This window comes from Peromyscus eremicus, chromosome 15 (genome assembly GCF_949786415.1).
Source record: "Peromyscus eremicus chromosome 15, PerEre_H2_v1, whole genome shotgun sequence".
Taxonomy (NCBI): Eukaryota; Metazoa; Chordata; class Mammalia; order Rodentia; family Cricetidae; genus Peromyscus; species Peromyscus eremicus.
The window spans coordinates 35,962,129-35,974,760 of NC_081431.1; the positions used below are offsets into that span (position 1 = coordinate 35,962,129).

The window sequence follows — 12,632 nt, forward strand, 5'->3', positions numbered from 1 at the left end:
GATTATATACTAGACCACGGGAAACTTATCAGTACTACATCACTGAAGAAAATGACTCCTCAGCAATCATCAAGGAAGCTGTCAACAGGATCTCACAGAAGAGTGAGGCCACATGTGGGACCCTGCCCCATCCATAATGAAATGTTGATGGGTCCAGTCTTGGGCAAGTCTTATGCCACAGAGAACCACCACTGCACGGAGTTCACAAGCGAATTGCTATGTTATATACAGAGAATGACTGTTTGCTGTACATCTCCCCGTTCTTTGGCTCTCACATTCTTTCTGCCCCCTCTTCCACAGTGTTCTCGATCCTTGGAAGCAGGTGTTAGAGATGTCTAACTTAGCTTAAAGCATCATTTATTCGCAACTGAACTGTTTTTCTAATGGTTTTCATGGCATCAGCTACAACCACTCATCTTGCCTGGCATAGGGCAGGCAGGCAATGATTGCAACGGCAGGAGAAATTAATGAAATAAGAATGTAATCTGTAGAAGCAGTACAAAATCGAAATCAGAGTCATGTAGGCATTGGTAGAGATGGTTAAACGTCTATGTAGCTGCTTGCTTTCTCTTTCTTAAGTATTAATTTCAGATTTGTGATGAAGATTAAAAGATGTTATGCAGTTAAGAGTTTAGCATAGGACCAGGCACATAGGAAGTGTGGGCTGACACATCCATTTCCATCAAGTTCCAAATACAAAAAGGACATACAAACAAAATAACCTAAAGTACCCTTTTCATCTAGCACTTTTTCACACTCCTTGCTGGGGTCTTGTCTCTCATTTTCTGGCCCTATAATAGTGTCTCCTCTCTTACAGTGTTACCATGTGTGCTTTGAATCTTGCTCTCTTGGAAGCCCTGGGGTAACAGTATCCAACTTTCTTTCTGTAGTCCTTCCATGGACCACAGACTCTGTTCATCAGTGAGAAGAACATCCTCCTTACACAGTCATGCCTGTGTGGTGATATTTTGTTTGTGCTCTAACAAATAAAGCTTGCCTGGAGATCAGAATGAGGAGCTAGCCACTAGAGGTCAGGCAGTGGTGGCACATGCCTTTGATCCCAGTACTTGGGAGGTGGAAACAGGAAGTGATATAGCTGGGCGGAGAGAGGAAGTGATAAGGTGATGTGGAGACAGGAGCTCAACTCAGCCCTTTCTGTCTGAGAATTCCAAGAGGTAAGAAGTCTCTCTAGTGGCCACTGCTCTGCTTCTTTAATCTTTCAGCACTCACCTTGATATCTGACTTTGGATTTTTATTATTAAGACCAATTAGAATTTGTGTTAAGTGTCTTGGCTTCCTCTCCTTTCTGAGATGAATTTACAGCCAGGGTAGTCTTACCTGTACGCTGGTCACTGAGCAGATGGAATAGACATGTTAGTGCTCATTTCACTCCTTTTAGTCACAAGATACAACCATTTTGCTGTCGTATATAATTGGGATGAGTGTCAAGAATTCTAGGCAGGCTTGATGAGGGGATTCTTACTTTCCTTATCACTTTGACAGAGGTTAGTGGTTCTGTGCAATTGGTGGGGGGGACTAGCCTTGAAGGTACCAGGCTATCACACTTGTGTGTTCTCTACAGAATTGTCCTGGTGGTTACCATGTACCAAAGAGCTAGCATACGACCTCCTCATCACAGGGTAGAGAAAAGCGTGGTAACCTTGGACTTCTTTCACTTTTAAAAGTAATTTATTTATCTTTACTATGTGTGTAAGAAGGCTTTGTCTGAATATATTTGTAAGTGTGCCTGGTACCTGCACAGGCCAGAAGAGGGTGTCAGATCCCCTGGAACTGCAGTTATGGATGGTTAAAAGCTGCTAGGTGGGTGCTGGAACCTGAGCCCAGGTCTCTGTGAGAAGAGAAAGCTCTCTTAGCTGCTGAGCCATCACTCCAGCTCCAAGTCTTGGATTTCTTGTGTGGTTGCTGACTGCTCCAAGAGCAAGAGTTCCAGAGGAGGCCGAAATCCCAAAGTCTTGTGACTCTGACGTAGAAGTCACAAACTGTCACTTCCATTATAACCTCTTGATCAAAACAGTCATAAACCTGCCCAGACTCAGGGAAGAGAAAGAAGAATGTACTTCTAGATGGAAGGGGTGTGGAAGAGTTTGTGGCCAAAATAAAACACTGCTACAGTCTGTGTCTTCTTTTAATCATCCCTGCCCAGGCAGGGCCTAGGACTTTGATCATTGCTTTTCAGAGGATATATTAAGCCCAGACTCTTAACCTCTGATAATTGACGAATTTAAAGTGAATCATATGTTTGGGTGGCAGATGAGAAACAACTAAAGTCACACTGTAGAGTGGAAAAAAGAGATTAAGCATTTGAGCCTAACCACCAGGAGGTGTTTCATAACATCCAGCAGATCCCAAATGACTTTACTAAACACAAGAATGGATTTGGGATAGCCTTTTGCAACGTTTTTCTCTTAGATGTACAAGGTTTAAACTCCAGTGCTCTCCTCTCGTCTTCCGCTTTACGCCAGTCTATCTCCCCCTTTAGGGATAGGTCCAATGTGGAGGGCTGTCCCTTGACAGAGAGAAAGCTTATGACTATGTCTGGAACACAGCAAATATGCTGCAAAGGCTTTCCACTCATTGCTTACTTGGAGGAGGGAAAAGAAGATGAAAATCACTACCATGTAAAAGTAAGTTTATAGTTGGCCGTGGAAACCATTTTATTTTCTAGTTAAGATGATAGCTTCAGAGCCTAGGTATTTGGAATATCAATGGTAACATTTAAATTTTTAACTCACCAGTAGATCACTGTGATCACTCAGTTTATGGGATGACATGAGGCAATATCCACACACTTGACACTCACTGACAGCTTTGTTTATTATTTACTCGATTACTTCATTTCTCATAATCGTACAATAATTCTCTTAAACAACACTGTTATAGTTGAAGTTGGTCACATTATACCATCTCTTCCTTCTACAGTAGTGGAGTGTTTTTCACACTTAATTTTTTTTAATAGAACATTTGAATATCAAGGAGTGCAATTAATTAAAAATAACAAATGGACCAAACTTCAAGAGAAACAATTGCACACTCAGTTAAGGATCTGATGCTATACAGTGGTTTGTGTATGTTCAAGAGGAAACATTAGAGGTCTCAGTTTGACACAGAACTGGAGGTGTTTAGGTGGACAGAAGTGGCTCCCTTAAGACCTGTTTGGCAGCTTGGAAATGAGGTTTAATACTGGCTCAATCGCATTAGCCTTTCTAGACAGTTCCTCCAGCCAAGAACTGAGAATCATTGGCAGGGTGTGACCCTTCTCTCTCTGAGGGTAAAAGTCTTCCAGCCACGTGTACAACCATCTCAAGACTACCCCCCAGCCCATACATGTTGGACTTTTAAACTCCAAATGACATTGCGGCAGTCATAGGAGTTGTGTATGTAGTGAGGGTGTGCATACATGGACACACATCTGAAGAGTGGAGAACACAAGAGCGTACTGAAAGAATAAGGCAATCAAGGGTAAGTGAGGGGGGAGAAAAAGATGGATGACAAAGGAGATATGCAGGAGGTGGAAGGACTTTGGAGAGCAGGGCATAAGGATAGAAGAGAGGAGGAGAGTGTGCCTGGTGTAAGACAGAAAAGGAGGTAACAGAGTAGTGATCCTAACACCACCCCTTGTCTTCCCTCCTGAGCCTGTAGTCTCCTATCTCCAACAGAGCTGAAAGACATCGGCAGTCTCAATATCCTTCTGCTCAAAATCAAGACACCATTTTCTTCATAGAGTTGAATAGAAGGAGGGAAAGAAAAAAAAAACAGCAGTAAGGAGATGTACACACCCTGTCCTACTGGCCCATAGCATTCCCTTATCTGGCAGTGGTGAACAGCCTGCCCTTGGATGCCCGTTCACTTAAGCCCCTACACTAGCCACAGGGAGACAGTCAAGTTTTCAGCTGTGTTTTGTTCTGAAAATTAGGGAATCTGTGAGGCAAATTGTGCAAGATAAGTCTTCCAATATTTCTCTGGAAAGAAGCAAAGGAGGAATAAGACCAGCCTGCACTTCAATGTTCTCCCCACTCATCCCTGGGGAAGCTGGTGTGCTTCATTACTGAGGGTACCAAATGTGCCCTTACTCCAAAGGCTATGGGTGTACTTTGGCTCTTCCCTTTCCATTTCATGGTGGGCGTTCTGCACATGGTTCCCTTAGGATGGCGAAGCTCTGGACAGTTTCCCTGTGGAGCTTAGTGCTTGCTTTAGGCAACACAGAGTGGGTAAAGTCCTGTGCTCTGGAGATACTGAGCTCATCCTGTAGCTCAGGGCATATAGTATATGAGGGACCTGGGGAACATTGAGTCACCTCCCTGCCTTTGTTTGCTCATCACTAAAAGGTAGATAAGAATAGAACTTTCTTCAAGGGGTTGAGAATGTTTAAGTGTTTACAGTAGTGCCCATCACACAGCAAATAATCAATTGGGAAGCATGATCAAGGCTCAGTAACTGTGCTATAGAGCCTTCCAGACCTGTGTCATGTGTTTCCATATGAAGAGTGCCAGTCAAGGCAAGCTGGCTGAATGCACATTGGGTCATCACTAGTCAACCTGGCCCCATGATGTTGTTTCTGAAAGGCTAGCCATCCTGTTAGCTGGGTTACCATGCCATTCTTGGGCAGTGAGTGCAAATGGAGCCTCAGTCCTTACATGTGATCGCCGGTTGTTCTGGTCTATCCAGAGCCTCTGCGACTCCTAGTAGCTGGCAGAGCTGGGTGGGCAGGCGGTGAAGATGGCAGAATCCTGATGGCTGACCTCAGAGAAAGGACTGTCAAAATTTACAATATAATTAAGAAAATTTGTACGGGGAGAGAAGTGCCTTTCAGATTGATAATAGCCTTAGTTCACTGAAACACTGACAAGAAAGAGTCTCATTTGTTGATTAGATCAAACATCAAACCAAGTCCTTTCTGTCCAGAGTAAGGGACCCAGGACCAAACAGAATCAAGGTTCTTAGATCTCTGTTGGTAGTCTGGGAGTGCATGAATATTTTAAAACAAACTCCTCTTATTCCCTGCAGCGAGGTCTGCTAAGTAGTCTTACAGGTAGCCCTCTCTGGAGCTATATTTTACGGGTGATACCTCACTGCCTCTCAAAGATCATTTTGTTTAGAAGAAAGGATGGAAACCTACCAGAAATTCTAGTCCTGGCTTAACATGAAGGAGGGAAGACCTAAAACTCTATAAGACCCACTGGACCCGTAACAGAACCTGGGTTCACCTGTGAGGTGTGGAAATAGCAACAGAGGAGTCTGGGTGAAAACCCGTGGGAAACAGACCTGGGCCATCTCATCATCGTCTTCAGCACATGCCTTGACTCCCAGCATCCCAATGCTTCCTAAGAAATGCCAGAGCGGGGGCATAAGGCAGGTGAAGATTTGTGTGTTCATTTCTGTACCGAGGTGCCAGTGGGAACCCATTAACAGGAGCACCTCCACCTTTGACCTTTCGTAGGAAGCAGGTTAGAGCTCTTGAGCATCCTGGTGAATTTCTTGAAGGAAAAAAAAGTGAATGAAGCAAATGAATACCAGAGTGAGTTTCAAGGTAATCTTCTAAGGAAACAAAACGGTGCTGCATGAGGCTACTGGCTGTCAGGTTGACTGATCATGCAGATGGAGATTATGACACTGGACAAGGCCTGCAGGGAGCAAGGGTCCCTCTCTTCCTGGTTTAGAAGGTACCTGTGGAGCTTTGGATGTCCCATTAAAAAAATGTCTAAAAATCCACAAACCCACCCAGTTGTTCCCCTCTTCTCTCCTGTTTTATTTCGGCAGCTACCCCCTTGCCCCCATGGTGTTAGATGTCTTTGCTGTCCCCGTAGTCATTGTAGGGGACACTCAAGGTCTGTTCCTCACACGTCTTCCTGAGGTCCCGACTGAGCTCTGACCAGTCCAGTCCATAGGGCTTGATCTCACTGTAGCGGCAGCCCAGGTACTTGAGGGTACCACGCCTCAAGCTTATTTTGGGCTCCTGAAGTAGTCCATTGCACCAGCTGCTCAGATCTCCAAGCTGGGAAAGGATGAGACCTGCTTTCCTACAGATCAAACAGAAAAGAACGCTTTCGTCAGAAAACGAACAAACAAACCAAGAAGAGAAGGCCAGAAAAAAAAATGACTACCAGATCGAGACTCCTGATTTGAAGAGGGTAGAGCTGACCATACTATCTTTTCTATTTAGCACAGCAGATCCTTCATGCTTGCCTGTCCAATGAGTGAATGAGTACATGGCATGGGCATGCAAAGTGATGCAGGCACAAGTAGGAAATGGAAGTAACAGATGCAGCCAGAAAAAAAAATAAACTGAGAAAATAAATAACTAATATTTTAGTGGGCACATATACGTTTTTAAATCTGTAGTATTGAAAGAAATCAAATCAATGTTCCATAAAGCCAGTAATTTATCATTACTAAATGACAAATAATATACTTGCATGAGTATTTCCCCTTTCAAGGCGATATTTGAATTGATTAAAAAAACAGTCAATATAATGGAATGAAAGGGGTTTCTGATGTAACCAATTATGCCTGTGCTCAGGTAATTATAGTACAATCAGCCTGAGGACAATGGGGCTCTGGCTTGCATTGACACAGGAGCATATTTTGGACAGAGCAGACTCCCAGGTGCACACAACACCTAATTAACCTTCAGGGGAGCTCATGCTCCACTTCTTTGTCTCCTTCATAAAGCCACAAGGCCATTGCTGTTGCTACTAAACACCAGTTGCAAAAACAAGCAAGGAGAAGGGAGCAGATGAGGGGGAAACTGAGCCGTCGAGGATCCCTGGAACAGAGGGAGAGGAGAGCGAGGTTGCCCAGAAACACACACATTTGAAAACACTGATTCCTTAGCATATGGGAGCCTCTGGCACACAGCCTAGTGAAATGGCTAGTACTGGGATGACTGCTGGCTCCCTTTTCCAGTGTCAGAGATAAAGGACGCCTGGAAGCCAGTTCTCGGGCTGTGTTGTTGGCTTCCTCTCCAAGCATCTAGGACAAGGGAGTCCCTCACTCGGTTGTGTTTCTTCTCTATTCAAAGATGTAAGTGGCCAGAGAGCCATGAAGATGATTCTCCTATGAGAGCAAGCTCATGGAAGGCTCAGAATGCTGTCGAGAAAGCTTGCAGAACAGAACTCCTTGCAGGATTAGCTAACTGCTAAGCTGGAAAACTCATGCAAAGAATTATCTCTTTTCTGCTTTAACAAAGAACTCCTTACACAAATGGGAATTTTTCTGCATTTCGTTTGTAATAAACATTTCAAAGAAGAATAACAACATTCAATTCCTCTTCATCTGGGCAGTGAGTGTGTTGTGGGGGGGGGTTAATGATATCACTGCACTCCTAGAATTACAGGAAAAAGGAGGGTAAAGCTGGTTTTGGAGTAAAGATGTCAAGCTTCAAGCAGCAAAGTCAAGGGGCTGAGAGCAGTGTGACCTCACTGGAAAGAAGTTGGATTTTCTCCAATGATAGTAGGTTGGAGGAACTCAAAGGAACACTCTACCAGCTGACTGAATAGTCTCTCAGAAGGCTGATTTGTACTTTCTTTATCAGCTTCTGTAGTCTGGCCAGTCAGGTTTTCTGACGGTCATCACCATTCCGGGCTTTGATGGCCCTTTCCTCTTAATCCTTCCATTGTGTCCTGTCATAAGCTAGCCTTCTGAGGAGTTGGAAGAAGCTGGGGGGGGGGGGTTCAGAAGAAGGAATGAGGACAACATCTCATCATCTTCCAGAAACAGACAGAGCACAACCCAGTAGCCTTTCAAAAGAGTGAATTGAATTAGTCTATGGAGTCTTTGTTGCTGTTTTCATTGCTCACTGATTGTTCTTTAAATAATAATTACTTGGGGTCTGCCCTTGACCATCTCAGAGTCAACCTCCTTCTTTGTTAGCAATGGTGCAACACTGTTGTCCTCGGAGTGTTTGCAACCTCAGCTCAGTCTGGAAGCCTCAGGTTTTAATAGAATTGGATCTAACAGAACTGTGGGAATCCTTTCTGTTTGCTAACAGGAAGTGTGTACCCACAGACCCATTTTTATTCATTCTCACAATTAAACCGGGAGTGAGTTGATGTCCCTCAAGGCAGTGGACTTTTCCTTTCCTGTGGCTCTCCCTGAGATTCATGACATTAAAAACCAAGACTTTGTTTCCATGGACTAATGGAATAACACAATGTCTTCTACTATGTATTTGTGAAAGACCAGTATTACCCATGAGAGCCCCTGGGAGGAGAGTGTGGAGAAGAGGGGTGCACAGTCAACAGCGGGCTTTGCTCCACAGAGGCAACCCCATTTCCTCCCCTGCTCACTTTCTGCATTAACCAATTTTCCTTCTGAGTCTTGAGTCACAAAAGGGAAATTTTCAAGATTCAAATGCCCTCAGAAGTAACAATGAAATATGCAATGTTAGTGTTATTCAAATTGTGGCATTTATGCTCCCTAGCAAAGAACTGTGTGTGTATACTCAATAAATCTCAGATAAAAGAAGGGAAGGGAGGAAAGGGGGCGCTAGGAGCAGAAAGAAAAGGAAGGAGTAGGAGAGGTGGTGGTTAGAGAAGAGTCTGTCAGGTGTGAGCAATAATCTGGTCGGGGTAGAGATAGGGTGTGGAGTAGAAAGGACATTCTTTAGTATTTATTTATATCCTAAGCCAGGATTTATTTCTTAAAAATATTAAGACAAGCCGGGCGGTGGTAGCGCACGCCTTTAATCCCAGCACTTGGGAGGCAGAGCCAGGCGGATCTCTGTGAGTTCGAGGCCAGCCTGGGCTACCAAGTGAGTTCCAGGAAAGGCGCAAAGCTACACAGAGAAACCCTGTCTCGAAAAACCAAAAAAAAAAAAAAAAAAAAAAAAAATACTAAGACAAGACAGATTAACTGTCCCCTATGTATTTCCCTTAAATCCACAGCAGTGGCTTTGTTTGTTCAAAGTCTATTATTCCTTGGAAGTTACAGGTAAAACTTACAGGGTGTAGCAAGATCCTGCCTGACTTTATACAAATAATCATTTTATTCCAGAAAGAATACTCTGAATTTTCTACTTCCTCCAAAAATAATAAAGTAGAGCTTGGAAGCATGGCTCAGTGAAAAAAAGTGCTTGCCATGCAGATGTGAGTGCAATCCTCAGAGACCAGTGTGCTGGGGCAGGCTGAGATTGCAATCCCAGACCCATAGAAGTAGAGACAGGCGGGCAATGCCCAAGTTGACCTTTGGCCTCCAACTACACCCACACATGTGTGAATCTGCACACTGTACATACTTTTACACACACACACACACACACACACACACACACACACACACACACGAAGGAAATACAGGGGAAATATCCTGAACAACGGTCTTCTGGGAAAATTTATAACTACTGAGGTGAGTGTCCTCAGATGTTAGATGAATGGGATGGGATGACTTCTGGGGAACACTGTGCTTCACCTCTCAACAAAAGTATAAGAATGGCTTAAGAGCTGAGACAGGGGTTGGACAGGGATACTGTTGTGTCCATGTTGCAAGACCCCGGAGCAAGACCACCACAGCTGATATCCAATGCAAAACACACAGGGGTTTACTGATTACAAGCAAGTCAGGCTTAATCTGTGTCCAACACTCCGACACAGTGGGTAGAGGAGGATGGCCCTGAGCTCTCAGAATGAGGAGTTTTTTAAAGGGAAAAACCACAAGCAGGGTGGTACAAGCCTTTGTGTCATATGATTGGGTGAGGGTATGTAAGCTTTGAATTTACTAGTTGGGGGTTACAGTTATCATTTTTGGGCAGGCCTGGATAAGTCCCAGGCTCTATCCTTGAGCTCCCATGGAGGCTGGCTGGTCTAGCATCTATTGACTGTGGAGGCTGACTCAGTGGCCCAGGCTCTGTCATTGACGCATGCACATAGTTCTAAGTTGATGAGGGGTCCCAGACAGTAAACAACTGACTGAACCTTGAGCAGTCAGAGTACGTGCAGAAAGGGAGCTACTGCCAGGTCTTTTGCTCATGGCCCTCCCAGAAACTGCTTGCTCAAGTCTCAGGAAACTGAAATTAAGGCCTGATCTCCAAGAGAAGATTGACAGCCTGTCATGGCATCTGCTTGGTCCTTTCAATGCTACAGAACCAATTTCCCTCATTTTGCCTCCTCTCCCTGACTTCTTTCCATCTTCCTTTTCTCCCCCACCCCATCTCCTTCTGTCCTCTGCCTTCCACCACACCTTGTCCTCCCTTCTCTTTGGCTTCCACTCTCTTTTCCCATTCTCACAGCCCTTCCTTGCCCTATTTTCATGAGTTCTTGAATAATTTCTGGTTCTAAATTTTATGCAACACATCTCTTTATTACGTCTAAGAATTCCAGAATTTCCAGGAAAGCCTGCTATCTATATATATGGTCATAATAAATGGTCTACAACAGGAAGTGATATCTCTGCACATTCCTCATTGCCTACTTTCCAGGAATTCTATCTGAGCTCTACAACCTGAAAACAGTATAGATTGTGTATTAGGAAGTGACAGGATTGGGTCAGGAGTAAGTAGGCACATATCATGTCACCTTAATGGAGGCCTCACCTTCTCTGACATCATCTTGAAAGAACATGCTAAAGTCTGCATGATATAGATAGCATTCATGTGCACTAGATGTTTCCTGATGACCCTCTTAATAAAACTTTTACTTTCCTTTCACAAGACTGAGGTTTCATTCCTTGTAAATTTAGCATTTGGAATTCTGTGTTAGTGAGCTCAAGATCAGGAGCAAAGGCTTATTTTCAGAGTTCAGGATGTGAATTCATGACTCAACTGCTTTAAAAGAGCTTATTCCAAACCTTCTGTATGGCCTGGGCTGTGTACAGCATGGCACTTAGTTCTCTGAGCATCTAAGATCTCTCAGGGAGTCTCTGCAACATCTATGAAAGAGTAACACAGCACAGAGACACAAGACACCATAGAGTGTTTAAAAGAGAATTGCACAGTTTGTTGAGTACCTGGGTCCTAATTCATCCTCACACCGCCAGGTGAACTCCCCAAAACTCTCATAGTGCTGGTTATAGTGGTAGAGGACTCGATGCAAAGTGGGGGAACCCAGATCCAGAAGGGTGTTGTAGGCAGTCTGCTGCTCCTTCCCACTGGTGTAGCCATTGAAGAGGTTGTAGATCTTGTCTGCTATTTCTGAGGGGGAAGAAAAGGCAAGTACAGTTGTGCTTGGCAAAATGCATCATTAGGTGATTTCAACTCCAGGCAGAGATTGTATAAAGTACACCAACACAAATCTAGATGGCATAGTCTACTTATATATAGGGTGTGTGATATTCTCAAGGCATAACCTGTTGCTTCTAGAATCGTGAACACTACAAGATTAAAACAGTAACAAGAGAAAGGACTCAATCAGGAGACATGGTAGACACAGATTTCTACACAGCTGCTGCTTTATTTATATTTATTTATACTATTTACAATAAGGTATTTTCTAAGTAGAGTGCAGTCTGAAATAATTATATGTGTAGAATAGTAAATACACAAACCAGTGATAGTTGTTTATTATCATGATCAACATTAGTCGATGCACACAGTCATGTGTGTTAACACATGGCAACACAGCAGATTTGTTTCCATCAGCACTACAAGGCTGTGTGAATGCACTCTGCTCTTACATCATGACTGCTATAGCATTACTGTGCATAGGAAATTTGTGGCTCCATTATAGTCTCATGGGACCACTGTGGTATATGTGGTCCATTACTGATTAAAATATTACATAACATTCAGCCATCAACTATTTATGTATAATTATATGCAATGTATGTGCACATATTTATGTGTGCTAGTAAATAAAAACATTCATTTTATTTATGTGTGCATGTTGATATTTTGAAACACTGACCCTAAAGTGTGAGACTGATTTGTGTAATTCGCTCCACCTCTGTGCCACTGGGTTTCAGTTTTCTCTTTAATAAATTAGACGCCTTTGACTACACCCCTAAGGTCAAATTCAGCTGCAACACTCTTTGTCTTACCAAGGTTTACTAAAAAAAAAAAAAATACATAACCTGAGGCAAAAGCTCATATATTCATGCTTCATTGGAAAGTGTAATCCCAGAGAAGTAAGGCTGGGGATAAAGGCCAATGAGGCAAGAAATGAGAGGAAATATAAAGGATTATATTAGGAAGCTGGTAATGCCTTCCTGTGAACCTGAATGCTGTATTTTGCAGTAGAGGATGTATGAAGTTGCTGGATCACTACTGGGCCATACAGTGGGAGAAATAAAGAGTTTATGTTCAGCTCTCATTAGAGATTGGTTCAAGTTTGCTTCCATAAAACACTGGCTCGAGTTTGCTCTTATGAGACACCGACATGACAAACTCACGCCTGTAGGTAGCATTTATCTGGGTACCAAGTGGTTCTCTAGAAAGCATCAGAGAAGCCTAGGCCACAGGTGGCAGGCTTTGGCTCACAGATGAAGTGAGGCATCACCAGGTAACACTTCTGAACCATGAGAAGAATTAGGAGAGGCACTGACTTTGGAACGCAGAACATTTGCTGGAACCATGCAGGCCCGACATAAAGGTAACGTGGGGATCGGTATACATCTAGAAACTCAAACTAGATCACTACCCAATCCTAAATGAGTAATCATTCAGTAAGATTTATATCTGTGAT

The 12,632-nt window shown here is 43.5% G+C and overlaps 1 protein-coding gene across 1 annotated transcript in view; it reads right to left on the reverse strand.

The window, feature by feature from the left end:
* Nucleotides 1-5,800: 5,800 nt before the first annotated feature.
* Nucleotides 5,801-12,632, reverse strand: part of Astn1 (astrotactin 1) — a 214,955-nt gene continuing 208,123 nt past the window's right edge. The window contains exons 22-23 of the mRNA XM_059280177.1: nucleotides 10,960-11,143; nucleotides 5,801-6,038 (exon numbers count right to left, since the gene is read on the reverse strand). Of these exons, the coding sequence (XP_059136160.1) occupies nucleotides 5,801-6,038; nucleotides 10,960-11,143 (422 nt within the window). The remainder of the gene's footprint in view (nucleotides 6,039-10,959; nucleotides 11,144-12,632) is intronic.